We start from the raw sequence: 25830 nt of genomic DNA on the forward strand, positions 1-25830 counted from the left end.
ACCGGCGGTTTTGATTCATTTTGTTTTGCTGTGTAAAAATGAGACTTTTTCACCTCCTCGTAACGCGGCGTATATTCGGTATGTTATGTGTTTCATTTATAATATTTCTAAGGACATGTTCTGTCTTCATAGCGGATAGTGTCTCTGTCCATAAAAGTGAATTGTATTTGTGCTGATGCCACACAATATGCCAGCCTTTAGAAATCTGCTGTGAAAAGTGCCACAGCCACTCGTGCCAGCGTCCCTACCTCGTCCCCCTTTTTCTTTTATTATTATTATTATTTTACACCTCTCTTTTCATCTTGACACCAAATACAGTATTATTCCATCTTGTTCAGCATTTTCAAGTTTCGTCTCTCGCCTAGCATCTAAAATCCCAAATTAAAGCGGTTAATTAGAAAATATAATGAAGCTGAGTAGCATAATACGCAAACAGTGCTATGACGCTCAGAGCTGGGGGCTCTCCGTAACGCTGAAACTGCCATCGGCGCCTAACGATGATGATATCAATAATAGATTACTTCATCAATCGCCGTTCTCTTGAAGATGGAAATGCGCTGTTGGGAAGGGACTGAATTTTTATTTTTCATTATTCTAATTTTTTTTTTTCCCCCCCTTCCCCTTCTTCTTCTTCCTCTTTCTCTCTGCCTCCGTGTAGCTTGAAAATGCCTGTTTCATCTCACATTAGGGTTTTTGCTCTGCATAAGTGCAGGTGGAACTTGCTCTCCCTCTAAATGATCCTTTAATGGAACAGTGTGCACTGGAGCCGGGAACTCTATGGGGCGCTGCCACTGTCGATGAGAACTTCGGCTCAATCAATCCGTCAAGCCCCATCACCTGCCTCAGCAGATGATCCAAAAAACCCCTTTGGAGAGGCAAAGTGAGCTTTTTATGTACCTCCCCTAAGAGTGGAGGACACGCACGCACGCACGCACGCAAGCGAGCAAGCAGGAAGCAAGCAGGAAGCACGCGCAAGCGGCGTTGTCACAAGTGAGAGGTGTCTGTTTCGTTTCTGAGCCTTGACGTTGATCGGTCGTCAGAGACAACACTTCTGCTTCTCTTTTTATTTTCATCAAGATCATCTTAGAATAGATCAAGTGCTTGCTTTGCTCTGGCACGTGGCTTAAAAACTAAATCAAGGTGGAGTTTTTATTTATTTATTTATTTACTTCCTTCCTTCCTCTCCCCTAATATCCGTTACATTATGGGATGTTTCCATAAGCGGATCTCTTATAAGCCCGGGCATTATTGATGCGCGGTCGCCTCTTGGTTCCGTCAAACCAAGCGATTTGCGTTTGCCTCCGCTTCTCACCCTTAGTTCACATTCACTCCGGCTTATCTAGATACTCCATCATGATATCTCATATTCCTTTATTTCCCTTCTTTCCCTCCCGTGGCTTCTCTTTCTCCATCCTTCCATCACCATCTATCTCCACATCTGCAAATTTGACATCACATTTAGTTCTCCCCCATCTACCGCTATAGGCTCGCTTGTAGAACATCCATTAAACTCTAAAGCCTGTAAACTCAGCAGAATCCCTCCCTGCTCCGTCCTTATTCCTGATGCCTGCCTGCCTGCCTGTCTGCCTCTCCGTCAGAAAAGCAGTCGCTCTGTCTGTCAATAAATGTCTTATCTTTCGGCTTCTTGTTGCTGTCTGTTTATCTGTCTGTCTGACATGTCGGCAGCTGTCTCGGCGCTCCGGGGTTGCTGTCAGCCAAGTGTTGGTTTCTGTTCTTCTGTCAGTTCACCTGCCTGTCAGAGCTTCTCAGATTAGACATGTCAACTTACCTCCAGGTTTTCCGCTTCTCCAGGATGGCTTTTTTTTTTTTTTTTTTTAAATAAAAGAATAAATAAAAATAAACACATTATGTTCGCTCTGAAGAGGAGTGAATTAGTTGTGGCATTGTGAAATGTCTTTCAATCTATAGATCTCCCTTTTCAGTGGTAAATAATAGTATGCAGGCGCAGTATCATTTGATATTACAAGAGCTAATGTATGCATTTGTCATTAGTGCAATGTCATGTCAAACTTAGCTCTCTTCCAAGTGTGTCGATGCGCCTAAACATTTTAATAACCTAAATATGGAAGTGGTACACCGCAGAAGAAGAAGATCAGTCAGAAAGAGAGAGAGAGAGAAAGGGAAGCATCACAAGAAGATGGATGGGGAGGAGGTTCTGTTGAGATGAGCGCAAGGAGAAACAGAAGATGGAGGTGAAGGGAAATGAAGGAAGCTGCGATGGCGGCGGAGGAGATGGAGGGAGGAGTGTGCAGAGGGGAGCTACCTGCTGCTGATGGCAGTCAGAGTCAGTGAAGGATGGAGGGCGATCCAGCTGTGACATTAAAGCAGCAGGTGGAGGCCATCATTAGGACTGGCACAGGAGGCTGGATGAGCCCGCACACACTCATTTCTTTGGGGCCCAGTGGACCACTGCTGAGCGTGCGTGTGTGTGTGTGTGTGTATGTGTGTGTGCGCCTCCAAAAGAGCTGAAGCATAGTCCCATAACTTCAGAGCTCATCCCTGCCTCCCCTTTCATCTTTCCCCCCACGGAACTGCTCTTCCTCGTCGAGGTTTTTCGGGTAGCGGCGCCTGGCGAGGGTTGAGCGCTTCCTACATCTGTTGGCTCTCTCGTAATGGATTTTCAGTTACCTTTCAACCGAGTACAATGCAGGGCCTTGTTTGACTTCGGCTTCATTTTTCACCTCATGGCTTTTTCCCGCCTTGTGATCATTCTGCAGCGGTGCACAGAAGGCGATAAACTGTACGTTGAATCGATAAACTGCTCCCGGAATTTCCTTCTATCATGTTACTCAGCTACGCGGACATTAACTCACATAATATTTGCGCACAACCTTTATGCACTTGTCCTTTCTTTCATTGTTTGAGTTAGATTGACATCTTCTTGATGTTTGAATGTCTGGGGGGAAAAATAGGACATTTTTGGATACGTGAGGTTCACATTTCACATCTCTTTCACCTTTCGAGAGTAATTATTGTAAGAAACCCGAAGAAACCGACTTGAATAACTCAAGAAAAAGTTGTCAAAGTATTTATTTTTTTTGTGTCCAACCTGGGTTCATCCCTGCATGCCTCGTGCGCAGCTCTTGGGAACGGGTGCGCATCATTTGGAAACGGGGGTCTACGGTATGTCTAAGCCAAGTCTTGCTCGGGGCCTTTTCTTAGATCTCCCATCCCTTCCGGACCTGTAGATGGGCCTATCCAGGAACACCATTAGGCAAATGAAGTTGTTTTGTATCAAGTATTGACATGTTATCTCTCCATCGTCAGGCGGCGGGAGGGAAGAAAAAGAGAAAGATTGTAACTGTGGGTAATTGAGCCGTGTCTCCCCTGCTTATCGGTAAAGCTCCGGCACGTCACGGACCTAACGAGCTGTGGCGCGCCGATTAGTCTGAAGGGAAAGTCGAACGTGAAACACCAGAGCCTCCGTCTTTCTTTTTCTTCTTCTTCTCTTTTTTTTTTTTTCTTTTTTCATATCTGCAATGGATATTATGAGCCTCCCTGGAGGGCAGAGGCACAGCCTTATTAGTTCAATTCATGGGGGGGAAGAGAATTGATATGGATGAATGGCATGTTAAAGTATCCCTTTGTAACAATAACCATCAAGGCTGATGGTTCGGGCTGATGATGCAGCCCAAGGCAGCAGGACGACAAGCTGAGGCCTTGACCTGGATGCCAGTGGATGCACACACACCAAGGGCGGGGGGCTGATTACACACTGCCTTAAACAAATGGATTTGCCCCTTTAACATTTAGATATGGGATCTCTTTGTGTTTTAGCGCGTGTGTGTGCGTACACATGAGAAATGGGATACTTGTAGTTGTCTTTTTGTGAGGAAAAATTGCCATTTGTCTGTATTTGTACTTTGTGCGTTTGCTGCGTGCGTGTGTGTGTGTGTGCACGCTCGCAGCCCGTGCCAGGTGCCTCCACGGGGCATTAACCAACTTGCACTCGTGCCACTCGGAGAATAATCCAGTAAAAAAAAGGGCGAGATGAGAATCTCACAACATGCCAGTTTGATTTGTACCCCTCGCTATCAAAGAATGCTAATTAAAATCATATTTTGCATATGTCTTGTCTTTCATGCGCATATGCAAATTGCCCCTGTTGCCTTTCAGCACTCTGTAATTAGGTTTATGAAGGACAGCTGTAATACATAATTAACAGAAATGTTTGCAAGCTCTTTTTTTTCCCCCCTCCACGTCTAAACACTGCGACTTAAACAAGCATGCGTGAAGTCTTCCAAGGCCGTGCTTTTCTCTCAAACATATTGATTAATTCTTCTGCCCCCCCACCCCCCACCCCCCACCCCTCAACCTCTCAGAAATATCTTAATTATGCTATTTGTTTATTTATAGATGATGGCGTCAGTCAAAAGGCGCTTCCAGTGAGCCCGAAACGCTCCGCATTTTGATCTTGCCTTTCTCCCTGATTGGAGTGTACAAGGTTTAGTCATACGCTCGCTCCCAGTTTAACTCCGAGGCAGCGTTCTGGACGGGTGGATGGATTGAGTTAGAGAGGATTGAGAATATCCAGAGTGATGATAACGAGGCAAAACAGTGGAACATGTTTGAATATTTATATGGTGGTGTTAGTTAGAGTCGGCCCTCGGGGGCCTGGATGACGGACGGGACTCTGGGGCCATGATGGAATGGAGGACACAACCGTGCATGTGTGTGTGCTGTCCAGACGTCGGGGGTGGGATGTTAGGGCAGAGGGGGGCAATAGCTGACATGGTGACATAAATGGTGAAATAAGTATGCTCGCTTCCTGATAGACTGACTACCGAAGTTAGAAGGAAAGGCTCAGAAAGGCGCAGACGGGCTCGCCTGAGAGAAAACAGAATATAACGATATGCTTGGAAGGAGAAGAAGTGAAACATCCAGGAAAGGAAGAAAGAATGAAGGAATGGGAGGAGCAAACGGCGACAGTGCCAACCACACGACTGTCGGTTCAACTCCCTCTGCCTCTTTCATGTAGCTCCGTCCTCGGCTCTCAGATGTGGTCATTGTCTCTCAGTTGCACCATAATGGGAAGTGATGGGTGCTAAATGAAAAGGCCAGGGGATGAAAACACTGGTGAAGCAGCTTGGATGTCAGAGTAGTTAGTCCTGTCATCCGTTCATTATCTTTTCATATGCTGTTTGGGAGACACGGTAAACTCAGGGCCCTCGACGAAGTCAGGACGTTGGGGTCGGTGTCGAGCAGCGGAGCCCTGGCGTTTTGACTGCGCTTGCGTGCCGCCGCATGTACCGTATATTCATGTGCTTTAAATCCTTGCACGTGTGCACATAGTTGCGTGACACATTTGTGTACAGCATGTGGAGAAGTTCATCTAGATTCTCCCTGTGCGTTCCAACCAGAAAGGTGCTTGTCAAACACGAAAAACTTTATATCCCTCTTGTGGTCAAAAGTTTCCTATGAATTGGAGTTTGTTCTGTTTTTTTTTTTTAGTCTGTCATCGATTAACAGAACAATAGTTATTTGACCCAAAAACCTGTTTATGTCCTGAAAGCTCAATGTCAGATGTTGTGTTTTTTAAAAAAAAATCCGTCTTGGGAAAATCAAGGAATGGAACAGACAGATGAGCTTGTGTTCTCATGCAACCATTGGAAAGTGTCTTAACGGTGGGAGAACAAAGAGACAGGCAACAGACAGGCAGTCATGTTAGGAAAAAAAATGGATGACTAATAGGTGGTTTATACTTCTCTGTTGAGTCGGCGCAGAGGCTACGGCGACGACGTAGGCCGCTACGCAGACCCTACCGCCGTAGCTGACATGCACCTCACCAGAAATGTAACTGCCGTGTCAACGTAGACCGCAAAAGCTGTGACTGGTCTGCTTGGTAGTAGCTTATTTCCGCTTTAGTATTTCCGGCTGCTTCTCCATCTCCGCAATTTTCAAATTGATTTATTTGGATCAATAATGATGGAACACTTTGAGGAAAGGTTCGGCGATAAAAACGTTCGTATGACTCGTCTCTGGCGAAATTTCGGTGGAAATTCTGCGGAAGTTTCGGTCATCATTGTTCAAAGCGAAGCAGGAAGTAGAAACAAACATGAACCCGACTGGTAAAAAAGAAACAGCGCCGACTACTGTTTAGGTGGTGTTTTTACAGCGTGAGCCAGACAAGTATAAATGGCTTGCACTGGCGTAGGCTATGTACGTAGGTTGCGGCGTCCGTGCCCCGCAGAGGTATGAACTCCGCTTAACAATGACAACAGAAAACGTGATCATGCTCAAGTCTTGCTGTAAGGATCATTTACCATTGTCAGTCAAATGGTGCTTGGGAATAAAAGAACTTTCCTGTCATATCCGACATGCATGGTGGTGATGAATTATGTTTTAAGTTATTCTGAAATAAACGGCGGAAGAACAAGACATTTACCGTGACCTTGCATTGGTTTATACTTGCAAACTCGATGTATGGATAGTTTGGATATGTTTTTTTTAACCCTTGCGCTGTGTGTGTGTGTGTTTGTTTTATAGATGGGCCTTTGTGATGAAGAAGCACCTCAGTACTCACATGCTGGGGAAACATGGAGTTGGACAGCGCAAAGAGAGGTAAATAAACCTGCCCCACTGCACTGAACCATGGTTCAGTTTGGTAGAATTTACACCGATCAGCCATAATATTAAAACCACTGACGGGAGACGTAAATAACGTTGACCATCTTGTGACAATACAATGTTCTGCTGGGAAACGTTTGGACCAGGCATTCATTCATGTGGATGTTACTTAGACATGTACCACCCACCTAGATCAGACCAGGACGGTGGTCATAATGTTATGCCTGATCGGTGTGCATGATTAGTCACAGTGAAAGAGTCTGACTCAGAAAAGCTTTTTATGTGAAAGTAATTTCTAGAACCTGACTGTCAAGTGTCTCAGCTTGTTTTCAAGAGATGAAAGTAAGAGAGACAGGAGGCAATTAATTCTAGGTTTTGGAGGATGGCTACAACCCCTATGGAGGTCTGCGAGCTTTTAAGCAAAAAGAAAAAAATAAATAAATCCCCACTAGTTAAATTTTCAAGTTAAATATAACTTGAGATCCTCCCTTTCCCTAATGAGTTAAATGGCTTTCGCTCATACTGTCTGTCTCGGTCTCTTGCTTACATCCCTTTTTTCTGTCAAACTTTATCTGGCTCCCTCCCTCATCATACTTTCTGCTCTCCCTCTTGAATTAAGGATGAATGATGTTTCTTTTACCGGTTTTTTTTTTTTTTTTTTTCGTGTATGTGAGTGTGTGTTTCTAGTGTATGTGTAATGTCTCCCGCTTGGCCCTGTCGATCAGAAACAGAGCCCTGCTGTCAGTGCGTGTGTGCGAAAAAAAACGAAAGATGAGGAGATGAAGTTGCGAAGCCCCCCCCTCGCCCCCCTTCCCTCTCCAACACTGACAAGCCAAAATGAGACGTTAAACACCTCTCAATCTGTCAAGCGAGCCGCTAAAATAGAAACAGACCCGCTTTTTCATTACTGCGCAACCAAATTGATACTTTTGACAACGCGAGGTATTAGGAATGACAAGTGGCTTCAGATATGGAAGTAAGCAGCCCGACCAGATGCCTCTCCATCTCTCAGACATTATCAACTAAATTCCTACTGTCAGCTGTTCATCTGGATTAGATGGAAACAAATCCTCATATCCTCAAAACTGCTTCAAGTCTCTGTTTCATCCACGTTTTCTTTTTTTTTTTGATATCGTAACCTTTATTTATCCAAGGATTGCTGACAGAGGTCCACACTTAGAGTACATGCGTCCTGTGATTGTCGTCCACTTCATCCGCAGTCGTCTTCTGTTCATCGTCTCCAAGCAGAATGACGCAGGGCTCAAAAATGAAAGATTAAAAGCAAACGAAGACGACAAAAAAAAAGAAGTTACAAGACCTGCACCAACTTTAGAAAGATAGAGGAGATTATTTAATAAAGAGGAAAAAAACAGGGATGCTTGCAAAATGCTAGGCCATCTGCCAAGCTAACCTCAAGTTTTTTTTGTTGAGCTTGATAGAAAGTTCAAAGTTATAGGCTGCTGTGGAGAAGCCTCCATTTCTGTAGTAGCATTACATTTGTATTTCCAGACAATAACACTTTACCTTAGACGAGGGTTTTTCCTTGTCAACCAATGCCGGAGCGGGCAATCACAAGTTTCAGGAGTATTGCCAGTGGGCCACTTAACTGCAGGGCCAGTGTTCCTGTCAGAAACAAGATGATTAAAGTCGATCAAGTGAATAAAAAGTGACACACGATGGATCGTATAGTTAGATGTCACAAAAATAATGTGGAATTAGTAACAGAGAGCATAATTCAGAGGCTGCCTTTACATTAAAACCTGCTGCAGTGAGCCGTGGTAACATTTTTAGCCAGGATGCTCTGTGCATTCAGCATGGACGTAACACAAATTACAGGCTAGTAAAAGCTGAATTGTTGCTTCATTAATACAGTTGCTTCGTTTTCAAAAAAACTCTGGTCTTGTGTATGGACTCTCCCTCTGTTCCACTTGCTGTCGTTCACTTTCATCAAGGGCCGCTTCCAAGAAATACTTCAGAACTAATCATCAAATACCATCAAAATAACATTTTAATTGCCACCTTGACATTTTCTTTTTCAGCCCCAAATTCTCCATGAAATCAAATAAACGTTTCGTTATCTCTATTGAGTCATCACGGTCGCTTGATTAGTGGCTCGTCTTCAAGGACAAACCGCAAAGTCTAAAGACGGCCACTGATTCCTAGCTAGCCAGCTGTGTCCTCTACTGTACATATGCATGTTCTTCTTGGACTTTTTCCTACATTTTGTGATTCAGGTTTTGATTAAATGGTTAAATGGTGTTTGTGGCGCAGACGACACGCACACAAACTTGTGTTACATACTCCGCGAGAAGCGAGAAGTTTGTTCTTGCTCCTAGGGCTGCGAGAACAAAATGACGTCATTCTGTTCTTGCAGCCCTTGTTGTTCTTGACACATCAATCGGGCAGAACCTTTTTCTTGTGTGGTGTGCGACAATTATTTTGTGATTGGTCAGAAACTGGATGTAGAAAACCTGAAAAAACTCCTAGATGCTAATGTTTGCTGTGTGACCGCTAATCTCTCCTGTGTAGAGATCGGCGTACTGTGTGTGAGTGCATGCTGAATGTCCCGCCTCTCCCACAATGCTTAGCGCGTGTGACGTATGCTGCAGTGGGATGGCCTTATGAGGACTTCCCCAGAGTTTGGCACTGCACTTGAGTTTCTAGTGAAGCATAAATGACCAGGCCAGGACGAACTTTGTTTTTGTTCTTGCCTACCTCAAGAGCAAGAACAAATTTCTTGCTTCTCGCAGGGTATGTAACGTAGGCACAAGCTAATTGTAACTTCTACCCTAAAACCAAGTCTTACCACTTGTGGTCCCCACACTGACAAATAAACATTACAACATTATTATTATTTCACCCACACCAAAAAAATACCACACACACACACACACAATTGTCCGCTCCCAGTCCTGCAAGCCACCGTCTAAAGATCATTCCTTCACTGCATCCTTTTCCCTCGCATTTACACTTATGCAGACACAGACGCGCACACACTCGCGTGCACGCACCCAGTCCCTTGCACGCGCACTTAGAAGGGAGGACGACCACAAGGTTTGTTCTATTTAAACCTGTAAAACACGATGTCATCATTTTTCTGACAGTCCTGCAGACAGAATTTAACTCATCATTAATTAACCATCATATTTCCAACACAGTGCAGCTTAATTAGCACAAGGTCATTGGGGAGGGCTTATTAAGTGGAACAAATTTGGGCAAGTGTAAGGGAAGGAGGCAGAGGACGGAAGAGGGAGAAGAAGGAGGAGATGGAGGGAGATGAAATGACACGGGGAGAGAGAGAAGGGTGATGAAAGAAAGAAAGAAAGACAGAGAAAGAAACACAAAGAAGGAAAGGAAAAGAGAAAGAAGGTGAGCAGGCGTATCTGTGTGTGTATGTGTGTGTGTGTGTGTGGGTTTTGGACTGACTTGACAGTGCTGGCCCGGTGATTGATAACTGCACCGGTTTTGAAAGCCCAGACCTGGAGACTAGGACGGTAGCTGAGGGAGAAAGAGAGACAGGGAAAGGGAAAGGAGGGATGGGGAATTGTGAGTGTGTGTGTGTGTGTGTGTAGGAGGGTGTATCTGGACCGGCAACTGGGGACCAGTGGGGAGGGAGTGTGGATTGGGAGGCAATGGGGGTTGTTGGGGGGAGCCAATTGCAAACATATGCTGGCTGGCAGGCGGTGGAGAGATGGATTGCAGTGGGACAGTGTCAGAGAGGCAGTTTCATCACCATCTCTACGGCCCTGTTCACCAGGTATTTTTAGAACACTGGGGAGATCTGTTAGTCAAAGGAAGAGAGGCGGAGAACCAGGCGGAGGCCGTAGGTTACGCCAGGCTCCACTTAGCCAAATCCGTCTGGGACCCTAAAAGGCAAGTTATTTTGGGTGGGTATCTGTGAGGTGGATAGAGCAGCACTGATATGATTTTTTTAAAAGACTGACAACGCTGACAGGTTTTTCAGTATCACTATTCATGGTCGGCTAATCAACCTAAACTGTTTAACCCCTGCTTGGAAGCTGAGGGCAAACACACAAGACAGTAGGATTGCTGTGTGCGATCCAGACTGCGGTGACTAAAGCCAAATACAACATGTCTTGTTGGTCACAAACCTACAAATTTTCTTGTCATACGGATTCCACTTTCTTACTATGCTTGTGCGTTTGGATGAAGGTAACAGAACCACACGGAGAAAACCCACAAAAACACAGGGAAGCCATGCTCAAAACACACAGTGATTATTTTCATACGAGTTAAAAATATGTTTCGTCTAGACCTGTATGTAATCAGGTCACGGTGTCTCATTACTCCATCACTCCATGCTAATGAGAGTAGTGGACAGTGGCAGCTAGCGCTGGTCAGACGACTTTAAATAAAAGGCTAATATTAGCCCCTTATATTGTTCTAACCCCAGCGGGGAAACAGAGGAAGATGAATCGGAGGGGAGGAAGGGTGAGATGACAGACTCCAACTATCTGACAGGTTTCTGGGTGAGAGGGAGAGAGAGAGAGAGAAGGAGAGAGAGGGATAGGACTGAACTGTTATAAAGTGACACAACTGGGTCTTCGTCTCAGTCACACCACCACTCCTCACTGCAGGCACTGAGCGGAGATGAGGGCTTTTTGTCCTTTTATCTGCCTGCGTGTGTTTGCTTTCTCACAGAAGTACACTTACGAGGACCCGGCGTCCTCGCAAGTTTACAACAGCCCGGCTGAACGAGGTCTGAGCATAGTGGCTTGCAGTGATCTCAAACAGCTTTTAATGTGTTGTGCAACTCAGAATCAAAATAAGAACTTGTTTCTTTTGTTATCGCCCCCTTGTAATACTAACTCGAATTATCCCTATCCCTCAGTGCATTTTTTTCATCTGAATATATAATCTCTCTTATTCAGTTAATGCATGCGGGGTCTGTGCCAGCCAAGCGGGAAGAAAGAAAGAAAAATAAACTATTGCAGAATCTCCAGAATCTGTGCAAGTGTCCACATTAGTTAGATTTTATTGATTCTGATTGAGTGTTTCACTCGAGAAATGCTTCTTAGGCGAACAATCGAGCTCTCCTGATTATTTATAAAAGAGGGGTTGAACACAGAGAGGCTACGATCATCAGCCGTGGATGTGTGGTGTTAACTGGTACAGCAAAGAATAACGGCCCCCGAGGAGGAACACGGAGTAACATCACATTTGAAGTCAGTAATGAATAACGAGCATCCCTTTTTTTTTTTTTTTTTTTTTTTTTTAAGTAACAACCCCAATACTTTTTATATCAAACATACTGGTGTATGTGTTCCTACGCGTGTGCTCGTCAAGGTTATCGTAGAACTAAAACTACCGTCATAAACTTTGTCTCCGTTTGCGTGTGTGCTCTTTTGTTCCGCGGGGTCGGCAGACACCTAAACAAACACTTCGGTAACAAGGGCGTGGATGGAGCGTGTGACTGACAGCGGCGGCCTTGGCTCAATTGCTCGTAATTAGTTCTTTAAAAACAGGGCGCCAAAAGACAACTGACCTGTCTCGCATACCTGTTTTCGTAAGTAATTGTTAAAACGCCAGCCATTTTCACGCCTGTAATAATAAACTCCTTGAACTAATACACTCATCACTCTCGAAACAGGAGTGCCGACAAGCCAGAAGAAAGATATATTTGTTTAAGCAGGCGGCGAGAGAGAGGGAGAGAAGGTTTGCAGTGTTTTGGGGAGGTGCAAGTGCAGTTTTCTTTCTTCTTCATCATCTTTCTGCAGCACCACTGGATGTGTGAGCCGAGTAAGCGGCTGCTAAAATCCCTTCGCCAAAAAAAAAATCTAACAGAAAACCAGGTGAAAAGGCATGAACGCAGATCCAGAAATAGCTAGCATGATGCATGCAGCGCAGGTGTGATGACTCACAAAATGAAGACGGGGATAGTCAGAGCATCCGTTATAACATGACTGCGGAGACTGTTTCTGAACGGAGACACTGAGACTGTTTCACTGATTTTGGATCAGCGTGTGTAAACGTTTCCTGTCTTTATTTGTGAATTCGTTATTTGGCTTTTCTTTCATTGAGAGTTGTGTAACACACCGCATTTATTTGTGCGCCTTCCCGTGCCAGATTTGATATACATATACGTTGCTGCGGTCGGTCACGTTGCTGTGCCAGGGGCCGAGCTCGGCTGAGCGGGGCATCTGGCTTTTGCAGCACCGGGCTCTGGGCTTGCAGCCGCGTACCAGCGTGCCGTGCGGCGCGGCCATATTGCCCCGGCGCAGAGGGCCAGGGCCGTCCAGGCTGGGCGGGGGTAGCGGCGCCGGAAGAGCCCTGCCTGGAGCCAGCGTGGTGGCAATATGGACCACACGGAGCAGGCAGGGGTCAAGTCACACACACGCACACAAAAAAATAAAAAAATAAATAAAACACGTGCCAATGTGTGTGGGGTGGGGGAAGAGGGAGATGGCACTGTGATAAGGAGATAAAGAGTAGATAAAGACAACCCCTAATTCATTAGAATAAATCCTTTCCCTTAATTATTGATAATGAATCTGCTCTTTAATCTTTCTCTTTCTTCCTTCCCTTATCTGCCCGTGTCAGCACTTTGTCTCTCTGGCTTGGTGTTGGGTGGTAAGGCCTAGTTTTCAGCCACCCAAGGGCAGCAGTCAATAACATCCTGTGCTGCCGGTATACTGTAAGCAGGGATGTGAGAGGAGCAGAGCGGAGAAGCAGAAGGCAGCAGGAAAATCTTAACTTGAAAGTAGCCATGGATATTTAAACATCCTTAAATCCCTTTAGATAACACATTTATTTTACTTGTTTAATAGCGGGAAACAGCATAAAAGAAGCTGGCGTCTGCTACTGAACCGCAATCGTGCACTAATAGCTGACCAGTTCGCGCCAGTAACCAGCGCTGTGTAGTAATCTTAGTGCAGGATCAGCAAACTTGTCTCGCAGAGCTCTATTTCCCAGAGGTGCGCGCAGCCGCCCGCCCCGTCCCGCCGTCGCACTGGCAAGGCCCGAGCGACCCCTAGCTCACCTTTGTGTTTGCTGGCTGCTCGTTTGAACGGGAGCCAGCGGACAGCGCCTCCCTGTTTACCCTACTCAATATTTCATGGAGAATGAACACTCGCAGAATGAGGGATCGCGTTAATATTGCTGTTAAAATTAAGCGATAATTAAAATTTGTTAGTTTAAAAGCCATCGCAGTCTATAAAAGTTTGATTACTGGAAAATTAGGTGCATTAAGTTTTTATGGGTTGGCCTGTGCTATCGCTTGGGAACGATTTTTATGCACTTGTCATGGGCATATGGTGCCGAATTGCGAGTGTGTGTTTGTGGGCAGCGGGTGTGAGGGAGGCATGTTGCCTCTCCCGAAAAGCTGACACACTTTAATGTTAAAATCTCCACCCCTGTGGTCTTGCTCATCATTAGTTAAATCACACTACTGCCAACACCGTCCGGGAGCCACAACTGTGACAAAATGCCAATTATAAATCTGAGCCTGTGTCTTGGAGTAGAGAGGTCAGGGGTCATGTAACCCGTAGCCTCTTTATGGTCATCTCATTTGGCGAGTTGTGTTACATCAGCACTCGCATTGAGGCTTGATATTGTTGTTGGTCACTCTTAACTTCCAGCTCCGTTGTTGCAGGGTGCAGCGGGGTCCTATCAGCCCCTATTACTAATAATAATGTTAGTTAGCAGTCGACAGCCCGTCCCAGAGTTGGAAGCCACTCGTCATGTCAGAGCAACATGACCTTGACTTGCGGAATAAATCCGCCGCAGCAGTTCGTCTTCTCACAACAGCGTCTACCTCATCTGGGTAGTGCAGCTCCAACAGTCTCCCCAGCTTTTGAAGTTTTTCTTCTCCTAAGAATGATGTCACCCACCGCCGAAGCCCAAGTGACATTACTCAACCAGACAAGAACAGAGAATGTGCTCAGTTCACCTTCGTATTCATTTCACATCCTGTGGCACAAAACCAGGCAGTTATACAGTGACACAATTGTGCAGCTAACTGTTGACAGTGGTTGGACATTATGCACAGTGGGACAGTGGAAAAACTGGGCTGCTGCCAGCCTGTTTTTCTTCTCTATTGAAACATCAGACTGTCATGGCAGAAATGGATGTTGCCAGGCATTACTAATGAACCAATTAATCAATGAATTAGCTGAGCAGCGATTAAATTAATGCGAGCCGGACGGCCAAGCGGCAGTCGTGGATATATCCTGGGGAAGGTGATTAACACAAGCGCAGAACAGGCAGCGATCAACAAGGCCGCTATTAAGTTGGACAACTTCCTGAACTTTTCTCTTTTCAGCTAAATGCGGAACGGCTTAATTCATTTTTATCTTTATGTGGTCTGGTGAAAGATTATATTTTGCCACGTGGCTGCCCGGTGACGCTAATACGCCGCGGAGCTGTTTTCAGCGGAGGCTGTCGTGTGTGGTTAAATATTGTGATTTGTGTTCAAAGTTTTTGCCACTCATATTATGCCATGGCACAAATGATAAATGCGGCTTATTGGAAGCCTTTAACATGGACAGTATATATCAAACACACTTAAATAAATACCCTGGAAATAGACTGAACATCTTATGACATTCATAGCCACTGTTGGCATTTTAATACAATAAATTCCAATATATCTGTTAACACAAATGTTTTATTTAATTATTTAAAATATTATACTCACCTATGACCACAGATGTAGTAATTTTCTACATATTTCCTACATTATATTTATGCTTCTTAAGTTATGATTTTGTATTAGTGTTTAAAACATTAAATAAAAGGATTTAAAGTGCTGAGACATTATGGAAACACTTTCCAGATGTTCTTAAGCCTAATGGTCCCTTAAAGGTTTAAAATGATGGTTAGAGAAAAAAGTTTTGCATGCTCATTTCTCTAATTTGGGATAAATCTTAGTAAAATAAATCATTTCACAATTGAACTCTTCCTCATTTTGCAGGGGACCCCCGGTGCACCCTCAAGGAAACCTGCTCCAAGCTCACCATTAGCCGTGGCGTGACGCGTGATAATAGACTTGCATTTTTGCGTCTTCTGAAACCCGGTGCACATGTTCGAGCTGTGTGTAAACAGTTGTTTCGTGTGTTCGTTGCCGTATAAAGTCGATCCGTTGTAGTATAGGACGGTGGTCTCCAGTGTGGGGTCAGGGCTCAAGCCAAGCGCTGGGAAGTCTTGAGCAGGCTGTAGGGGACCTTTAGGGGCCTCAGAGGAGTCTTCAGCAAAGTAGTTCACCGCACAAAGATTCACTGGAAATCATTTTTTTAAAGAAAAGTTTAATTTCATTTTCAACATTTCTTCGTGTAAATCACATGTCTACAGCTTCTCAGTAACCCCAAAAAATAACAATGTTCCCTTAGGGCCCAGTACGCTTTAATGTGTGTGTCCGTGACGCTGACCGTCACGTTTTCCTGTTAATCGTCCAACAATAAAGAACTCCTCGTAATTCGCTTTGTGTGGGCTGACGCTTCAGCACTGTACCACATCATCTCCCGACGCCCCCCCCTCAACCCCCTCCCTCATTCAGCTTGAGCCGTTATAGAAGACAGGGGTGGGCGAGTCACGATATATGTGGAGGAGGGGGGTGGGGGCGTCTCCCTTGATTATGTGACATCCTCCGGAAGACCGCTGGAGTTGTTTCCTCCATTACTTAGAGGGGGAAAAAAGAGGCCTTTTCACTATTGAGACTGTCACTCTCAATTTGGGATAACGGTAAGCATGCACAAGGTCTCCTGAATACACCCCCCCTCCGTCCCACCTGCTCTCACCCCATTTTGACTCCCCCCCACCCCACGCCACACACACATACACACACGCACTGACACCACCCCAACTTCCCCTCCCCCTGCAGCGGGTCGCCGTGGTGACAGTTTGATTAGATCATCAATCGTGGCCGTTAACAGCGGTTTTCCTGAGCACCTGGACCGGCAGGTCACAGCTGGCTCTGAGCTACCGCTGTCCCCCTGACCCGACGCTGTGTGCGTATGTGTGTGTGTGTGTAGAAGTATGTTCCTGGACACACAATTGCACAGTCCAACACAATGCGGTTGTGTGTTCGAGACCAGCTTTTTGTGTGATATCGTGAACGTCCACGTGCAGCCAGATCCGTATCGGTGTGCCGTGAAGGCTTGCGTGCGATCCCGTTTGTGTTGTTACCGTGGTCGTGTTTGTGCATGTGTCTTCACGTGTCCATTTTGAAGTGACCCCCAGTGTGGCGCGGGGCTTTGTTTGGGCGTTCGCTGCTGTTTCAGTTCTATACAAATGAGAAAGAACATTTCCTCAGGGGGCCTTTGGGTCCACCTTGTAATTTTTCGAAAATGTTTTAGTCTGACCTAGCCTCGGAGGCAGCGCTAATGACTGTTTTAATTCCATACGCTGGTTGCGAGAGCCTGCTTTCCAGAGAATAATAGCGTTGGCAAGTAAAATATACCAAATAAAAATGTTTACACATGCACAGAGACGGCTGGAAGAAGAAAATTAGAGGAATGGAGTGACAAACCAAGGACACATGTGTATCTGTGTGTTCTTTGCTAGACACTTTCTCAGATTGCATTGTTCTCTTCGTTTGCAGATACCAGGGTGTAGCAGTTACGGCTATTCATCTGTAACGCCACACACAGCCTTTACCGTAGCTACGACACGGCGCACTTCACAAACACACACATACATAAATTCACCTGCTTCCCTGCGTTGTCTTCAGCGGCTGTATCGGGTTCCTCGTCGTTCTGGTAAAGCAGTTAAATTTATGGGCTAACAATAATGGGACAAAGTGTGTGTCTCATTGCGATTCCTCAGGTATTCCGTGATTAAATAAACGTCCCCGGTCTTTTCATAAAGCTTGTTTATGGCAGCGTGGCACCATATGCTACTGCTTCCACCCCACCCACCCATCTCTTTCTCTCTCTCTCTTTCTCTCTCTCTCTCTCTCTCGTTTAATTCTCCCCCTTTTTTCTTTGTCTCTCTCTCGTCGGTTTCCTCTCTGCGCTTCGTACGCTGCCCTGCGCTGCCTCTTCCAGATGCAGGGTAGCCATTATTCTGTGGCGGAGTCGTGGCGGAGAAGCTAAAGTTGTGAATTAACATGTAGGAGCCATTACGGAGTGATGATGATATCCATCTGCGGCGTTCATAGGTGCCGCTTAGTAAATTGTCTACGCTGTAATGGCACAACGGTAACGATATGATTCTGTTTTATCAACTCCAAGGTCTTCTCTGTTAAGCAGGTGCTCGATAGACTCTTTGTTGGTCAGGCCACAGTCACTGAAACGTATTTTAATTGTGTTCTAATCTTCATAGCGTAGTTATATAAAAACCTCTCCAAATACTACGCAAACACAGGCAACGCGGCAAAAGTTGGGTCTGGTAATTAATTCTCAAAAGTTGTATACAACTGTGTGTATGTGTGTCAGGGAATAGAAAGAAAAAAAGGGCACAATCTTGTACAAAGCAAAGTCAGAAAAACAATTAACTTCTCCAGCCAGGACATGGCAGTAAACACATGTGATTGTTCACTTTATTGTCTCCGCTGTGGTAGAAGGCCAGGCGCTGGGAGACGGGAGTTTGTGTACTATAGACTTTTGTTGTGATTATTAATGGCCGTTTCACATTAACCTCGCTGTGCTAATATACTCGACAATGGCCCAAATCACCTGAGCGATGAGGACGATGGAGGCGGCCCTGTCCCCCTTGTCCAGCCAATGCAATAGCAGCTACGCCACCAACCCCCACCACCTCCCCCCTTCTACCCAATGACCAAGATTAATGAAACCTCCGCCGTTTTTAATTAGCATGGCCGCAGTCATCAATTACGTCTGCCCCACCCCAAATACAAATATTGTTATATTTGGGGGGGAAAATTCTTGATTTATTTCATTGTGGTGGCCGAAGGAGTGAGATGAATGGCCTCCCATCATGGTCATTTGCAGAGATGAAGAGGAGGAGAAGAGAAGGGAGAGAAGGGTGGGGGGTAATAAGATCACTAGAGGAAGGCGGCGAGGGGGGGGGTTATCGCACATTCAGTACAGTAGAGGACGTGGACATGGCTGGCCAGGGTGAAGCCAAATCTGCAGGGAGAGACCGGTCTAGGTCTCGGTGTCCCTGTACAGGGATCTGACTCCAACTGTCCGGGAACTTAATTAGACTTTCCTTGAACCCAGAGCCGCATGATAGCAGTTCTTCTGAAGCCAGAATGAGTAACAGGTAGTTGGACATTGTATAGTTCAAGTCGTAGCACTACCCAAACTACTTCAACAGCGCTTACAAGAGTAAATGCACCAATCACCGTGGATTGATCAAACTGACAAGACCTTTTTCAATTACAAAATGTGTCACACACAAAAAGATAGTTTTCATTTCTTTTCGCACTGGTTAGCCCCTTCAAGCAACTTATTTAGAATGTGTTCAGAGAAATAATCTACAGTAAGCGAATTAGTCTATTTGCATAAATCCCGACGGTGTGTAATTTTAATGAGTTAAATATCACAAGCACTGATGATCATGTTTAACAATGTTAACAATGTTCTCAAGACACTTTACAGAAACCGGAGCCTGATGCACCCTTCTACTTTGGGAAGAGGAGTTGTGGGAGTTGACATATTGTCACTTATACCGATCAGGCGTAACATTATGACCACCTTCCTAATATTGTGTAGATCTCTGATGGGTCTTGTGACCCATCAGAGATCTACACAATGGACCTTCTGTGGGTGTCCTGTGACCTTTGGGTCCTATGGGTTGAGGGGAGGGGCCTCCGTGGTTCAGTCTAGTTCCAGTGCATCCCACAGACACTTGATCAGTTTGACATCTAGTGAATTTGGAGGCCAGGTCAACACTTTGTGCTGTTCTTCATGTTTTTTTAGTTGTTCCTAAAACGTTTTTTGTGTGTGTACCTACGCTCATTGCTATGGGGTGGGGGTGCCTGGTCTGGTCTAGGTGGGTGGTACATGTCTAAGTAACAACCACAAGATCCAATCGTTTCCCGGCGGAACATTGGATTGTCACAAGATGGTCAATGTTATGACCTTAGTTCTCCTGTCACTGATTTTAAAGCTGTGGCCGATCGATGTATGGTTCCTCTTCACAGATCACACAGTCATAAACATCGACAGTACAGCCTGATGTGCATGTCTCCAAGTTATTTAAATTAATTGAGTTACTAAATGACTTTCATTTGGTGAGACCAGGCCCTTGGTGTTTAGGCAGCTTATTTCAAGCAAACCTTTTGGCCACTATCACACTATTACAGTTACTTGAACACAAAGAAACAGTCTTTTTATTCTGTTTTAATGTGACGTTTAGAACTGCAGTGGCTGGCAAGTTAGGGTTGCTGCCTAATGCCTGAGTCTTGGCCATAGACACAACCCTCATTACAGCTAAGCACTGCATACTAAGCAAAGGCACCTCATCCAAATAGCAAATAAGAAAGCTTTAGCAAATTACTTATCCACACATTTAAATGTGTATTATTTTAAATGCGCTCTATCCAGTACAGTAGCAGAGTTGGGGAATACCGACCGGACTGTTGTAGTTAAATCCTGATGTGATGTGGCTTTTTCCCCACTTTTGTTTCTTTAAGGGGGTTTCTGCTGGCTCTTGCTCAAACTGAGTCTAGTCTTGCTTTCCTTACATTAGCATTCTTGTGTAAATCGAGTTATGAAGAAAAATAAACTCCTCCAAATCACTTATTCGGGAAGCGCTATAGTCGCCCGGTTCATAAATTATTAGCCTAGCGCCGCTCCTTTTCTGCAGTTCCTCACGTTTGCTAAAATCTGACTCGGGTTGTCTCGCAATAATAGCGCGAGGGTACGCTGCTTTATGACTTGAAGATGTGCGCGGCTCCTTTCTGTGGTTTGGGAGTTTGGGTGTTTGCGCTGCGGTGAGCCACCAGCCATTTCACTTCTGCTGACCACACACACACACACACACACACACACACACACACACATTTTATACCCTTACTGCCGCCGCCGTCGCCTGCCCACTGACTCAAGAGAGAGCGGTGGGAAACATCTTGAATATTTTATGAAGCTCGGGAACCCCACCTCTGTCTTCCCCCCCCAACCAAGCACACCCCGGCCGCCGTGTCCAGCAGCGCACACACACACACACACACACACACACCGGCAGAAAACAGAAATAATGTTTTAAATGCAATCATTGTCAGGCCCAAACAATGTCATTTATCAAGGGAGCATTTGGGACTGTATAATAAGTTTCACATTATTAATACAATTTTTCATCCTCTGTCAAGCCTATCTGATTTATGGCACGCGTGTGATCTAAGGTGATCATTGAATTACAATTCCAGTAATAAGAGAGAGAATGGACCTGGTCTTTTACTTCTGCCCACTGGAGCACAACCCCCCCCTCCCAACTACTACCACACACACACATCCCCACACACATACACACACACTCGGATAAACAGCCTCCAGTTGCAACACAGAGCAATTACACACTACATACAACAATAGTCACAACAGGCCAATTTGGGTATAACTTTTGCCGGTCGTACCACAAAGCAAATTTGTGAGATATTTGTGACTTAAGCGAATAAGCCAGCTTCGTAATTTTGGGAAAAGAGGAGACAGAGAAAGAGAGAGGGAGAGAGACGAATGAACCTAGGCCCTGTTAATTAGATAAGGGACAAAGCTCATTATTCTAAAATGATATTGGGGCCCGGAGAGTAAATATGAGTGGCCTGTTAGGGGCTCGGTAATGGGACGGGGATGCAAGTCGTTACAGGGCCGAATGATTTACAGCTAGATGCTCTTTGATGTATAGACTGTACCTTTTATTAAGTGGCTGTCGTTACGGTCACTGGCTCAGTCATTTCCCTTTGTGTCTAATCAAAATCCATAACCAGACACCCCGCCATCCAGAGCCCCGGCCGCTCCAGATGGGAAGGAAACTAGAACGGGAGCGTCAGCGTTCCTTCCCACGGCCGGCTCCTCTCCTCCCTCCCAGCCCGAGCTCGCGTTCAGCGAGCGCTGCGAGGGACTCTTGTGGAACTCGCTGTGCAATCTAACAAATAAACAAATGGGGATGCGAAATTCTGTTGAGGTAATTAAATAATAAAGACGGACTCCTATCATAAGATATTGGATCCGGTTTGAGCAAGTATTTGCGCTATTAGCAGTCTTGCTTTTGGCTTTATCAGATTAGCTCGTTGGTGAGGGCCCGCTGATCGGCGTCGTACATCATCCTGTTTGATTTCTGTTTAGAGCGAATTTGGGGAAGCTGCTAATTGGATTGTGGGAGTCTAGCCCCGGTTAAAGATGGTAAACAGCAGCGCCGACTTGTCCCCCAACTCTCAGCCCCACAGGCTTTTGAAAAACGCCAGCTCTCCTCAGGATCGCCGCAATTTATGACACATTTTCTCTGTATTCTTAAAAGATAATTAGGTTTATCACCATTTTTTTTTCCTCCTCCTCTCGCAGCTCCCCTTCCCTTTCGCTTTTGTGTACCTGAGAGCACACAATCGCAGCATAAAAACATAAATATTTCTGCAGCACAGCAGCGCTGGCAGGTGAGCCTAATGAAATTCTAGGAGTGTAATTTGATTTACGAGGTGCTAATGCGGCCTGATATTAGAGAGAAAAAGCTCTGATATGGCTGCCTTGTGCTGTATTTAAGGCCTATCAGAAGCCTGATAAAGAGCATCCTGTCCTCAGCACTGCGCCTGAGTTATTGTTGCAGATATTCATATTGATAGTAATTCTTCCCGACGCAATTTAGTGCCGGCAATATATAAATATGGAGATAATAGTTAATTTTGGTGGCTGCTCAGATTGCGATGCTTTAAATTCAAGACTTACCAAAAAAGAAAAGAGAGAAGGAAAGAAAAAAAAAAAAAAATAACGTGAGCCGCTAAGCATCTGGACACTTTTTAAAGTGCCGTTCATAGGCTGGGTGGAGGGGTTGGGAGGAGGCCTTTGACCGAGCCCCGTCGCACAAATCAGATCCCCGGTACTTTTCAGCCGCCTGCTAATTTCAGCAGGAAGCTTTTTGGAGCGCTTGATTTGCAGTTTTTGGGTCGAAACGTTTTGATTAATAGTCCGATATCTGTGAAACCTATTAGGCTTTTAAATTAACCGAGTCTGGAAAAAAGACACATCAGACCAGAGCGCGCGCAGAGAAAGAGATCATTTTGAGATGTTTTGTTCAGAGTCATGTTGTTTCATTTGCTTGCGAAAGAAAAAAAAAAAAGGGGGGACTTTTTACAATTTAAGTCCGTGTGTGTTGGCGCGGAGTGCTGTGCGCGGTCCCAGTCTTAACATTTAGGTTTGTGTGTTTGGAACTGTTGAGCTATGGCTCATAATAAAAACAGGCAATAACAGGGCCACCACAGAGGGACCTGGCCTTTGCGCCTCCCTGCTCCCCCTCTCTCACTCCCGTCTCCCCCTCCGTGCCACCTCCTTCTCCTCGTGGCCTCTCCCCACCCCCTAAGTTATGGGCTGAATAACAGCGCAACAATATTAAGATAACATTTCCTGATTGTTTGTCAGGCAGGAGGCTCCTTCACCCCGCTTTCATCACGTCCACCGTGTTCATTAAATTGACAATTTGTATTTGCCCTACAGCGGGATAAACAGGAGCTTATCTGATGGGCCTGGTCTTTTATTATTTATTTCATTATCTTTTTTTTTTTTTTTTCTCCTCCTCCTCCTCCTCCTCCTCCTCCTCTTTCTCCCGGGATTGAAGGTAAACATAAATCAGCAGCAGCATCTCTGTTGTGTGCCGTTGTTTATATTGCAGTCATATGCAGCAGCACTCCTCTCGGAGGAGGTTCGCCTACAATACTCCGCAGACACATGTGGCCTCTTCATGGAGGTTTTAGTTGCTGTTCTGTGTGACACGCTGGCTTTACACCCCTGCCGGTCTCAGTGTGATACGACTCGGCGGATATTCAACTTTAAAATGGCGTTCTGGTTTCGGACCTGCCCCTGAGAGAGTCTCTGATTCGGGAGTTTGCGCCGCTGTCGTGCGCAGCGGGCCAGAGATGGATGCCTTTGTTCATTTGAATGTTAAACTAGCACCATCCAGGAAACCGATTTGAGTACCCGCAGACCACAGTGACTGCGAGCATTTCTCCTAAGCGCCGTGAGCGATGATGTTGCCCTGTTCAATATCTTAGCCCGGGAACAAGGCTGTCGTCGGACAGCGTTGTGCACGCAAACGAAAAATAACGAAGCCGGCGCCCTTACTTAGGAAACAGTTGTCCCAGAAATTTAATCTTTTACCCATTTTTTACCCAACACCCCCCCTCTAATCAGGTTTCAATTGACTGCCATTGAGGGAAGAGCTTCTCCTCAGACACATATATAGGTCCGAACCCAGTCAGACACCATTTAAGGCTTACTCAGTCTTCCTCCCAATATCTTGGAGAGCTCAGGGCCAAATGATTTAATCTTCATTCAGCTAATTTAGTCTGGATTTAAGCTGCCGGGTTGTCGAAGTGCAGAGTGATGGAGTCTGAAAACAGGATGAGAGGAGGGAAAAACGGAAGGAAGGAGGGAGGGAAACGGAGCGAGAGAGATAAAGTTAGAGCGATGGAGGGAGAAAGAGAGAGAGACGAGGGAGGAGGAGGAGGAGGAGGAGGAGGAGGAGTGGGGGCTGAAGATGATGATCCATCCTGACCCTAGTGAATGCTGTCATGTTCCTCCCTCTAGGTAATCTCTCTCACTCACTCGCTATTTTGCATGTGAAAATGCTCTCCTGACAGTTGCATATCAGATAAATTTTCTCTCTTTTTTTCCCCTCTCTCTCTCTCTCCCTCCCTTTTCCCTTTGCCAAATAAACAACAGTCTTCACTTTGAAGTTGTCTGTTTGTGTCAGTTTGGCTTGAGGCGAGAGTCGGCCTCTCTCTCTCTCTCTCTCTCTATCTCTGTCTCTCTCTCTCTCTCTCTCTATCTCTGTCTCTCTCTCTCTCCGTCTCTTTCTTTTTCTGTCTTTGTGTTACAGTGCGAGAGCATCGGCCGATTATTCCCTACCGCAGCGGACGGCCAACACAACATGGAGAAATTGTTGGTTTTTGTAAAAATCAAATTAGCAGAGTCCATTAAAAAAAAAAAACTTGATGTTTATACAGCATAAATGCAAACTTGAAGTATCAGTGTGGCTCTAATAAATGACATATTTCAGTTTCTGATTACAAATGTAAAAAAGAAACACCCTCTTCTTCTCAATCTTACCAAAAACCGGCCTCTTTTAAACACTCCTTCGAAGGCACGAGTGCTGTTTCCAGTTTACTCTACACACTCTGCAAACGTCCCCCTCAACAAGCACCACCTCGCCACGTGGGGGTGACAGTGAGCATCGTGGTAGTGAGTCATGGCTTTCTTCCCAACCCCTGCTAGAGGTACAGAGGTACAGTAACTACTCCTTAGGGGTTTCTCTCACAATTAAGGTCAGCGTGGCCTGTGATGTTCTGACAGCGGCCCTATATGCCTGCGCTGACGACGGGATCACACCGCGGTGCGGATATGGTAATGAGTGACAGTGCAGGCGCCGTGGCGTTGCGGCTTCCTGCGTGTAGAGGCGAGAGGCTCACCTGTGTCTTTGAATAAATCGGCACGGCGCGTCAATCACGTCGCGATCAGAAGGGGGGAATAAAAGGGAGGAGGGAAGAGGAGAGGGAGGGAGGAAGATAGAGATATAATGAGTAGAAGCAGAACTTGCTCCGGATGTTTTTTATTTATTTTTTTCTCTCTGCCGTGGCCTTTGCTGATCAGTGCCTGAGAGCAAAGTGAAAAAGTCAAGGAGCAATGATTGTAAAATAATAAGTGAAATTCAGGCTAATGAGTTTCTTCTTTTTCTCTCTTTTTGTATGCATTCGAACGTTTTCTTTGGTGTGGGTGTTATTGCTATTGACAGGTTTCTGGTATCCTGATCCTGGTCATTCATTTGTTTTGCCTTGTTGATAGCCAACGACAAAGCTGGAGCTCTTACCCACTGGGCCACTGACTTTTTTGTCTTTCCTTGCTGAGGATTTTCATGAGGCCACTCATGTTTCATGCTCCTAGGTCCCTGCAAATCAAGTGACCACATTTAAAGGGCCTCAAAACTGAAATCCTGAACTGGTTTAATATGTAATCATGACATTTTCCATTGTCATTGTGTATTAATACCTATATTAAAGGACTGTGACACGCGTTAATTGCTTTCGGGCTGAAGGAACTTTTTTAGTTTGACAACACTGCAGGAACTATCACAGTTCTGAGGAGCTCAGTTTTTTAGGATCTGTCTGTTGTATCCCAG

At 45.4% G+C, this 25830-nt stretch overlaps 1 protein-coding gene across 2 annotated transcripts in view; it reads left to right on the forward strand.

Annotated features, from left to right (window-relative positions):
* Positions 1-25830, forward strand: part of znf407 (zinc finger protein 407) — a 147226-nt gene that overhangs the window by 57202 nt on the left and 64194 nt on the right. For both annotated transcript variants that reach the window (XM_084557005.1, XM_084557006.1), the window contains one exon: positions 6508-6582. In XM_084557005.1, the coding sequence (XP_084413131.1) occupies positions 6508-6582 (75 nt within the window). The remainder of the gene's footprint in view (positions 1-6507; positions 6583-25830) is intronic.

Source organism: Chelon labrosus (genome assembly GCF_963514085.1).
Source record: "Chelon labrosus genome assembly, chromosome: 12".
In the NCBI taxonomy this organism is placed as follows: domain Eukaryota; kingdom Metazoa; phylum Chordata; class Actinopteri; order Mugiliformes; family Mugilidae; genus Chelon; species Chelon labrosus.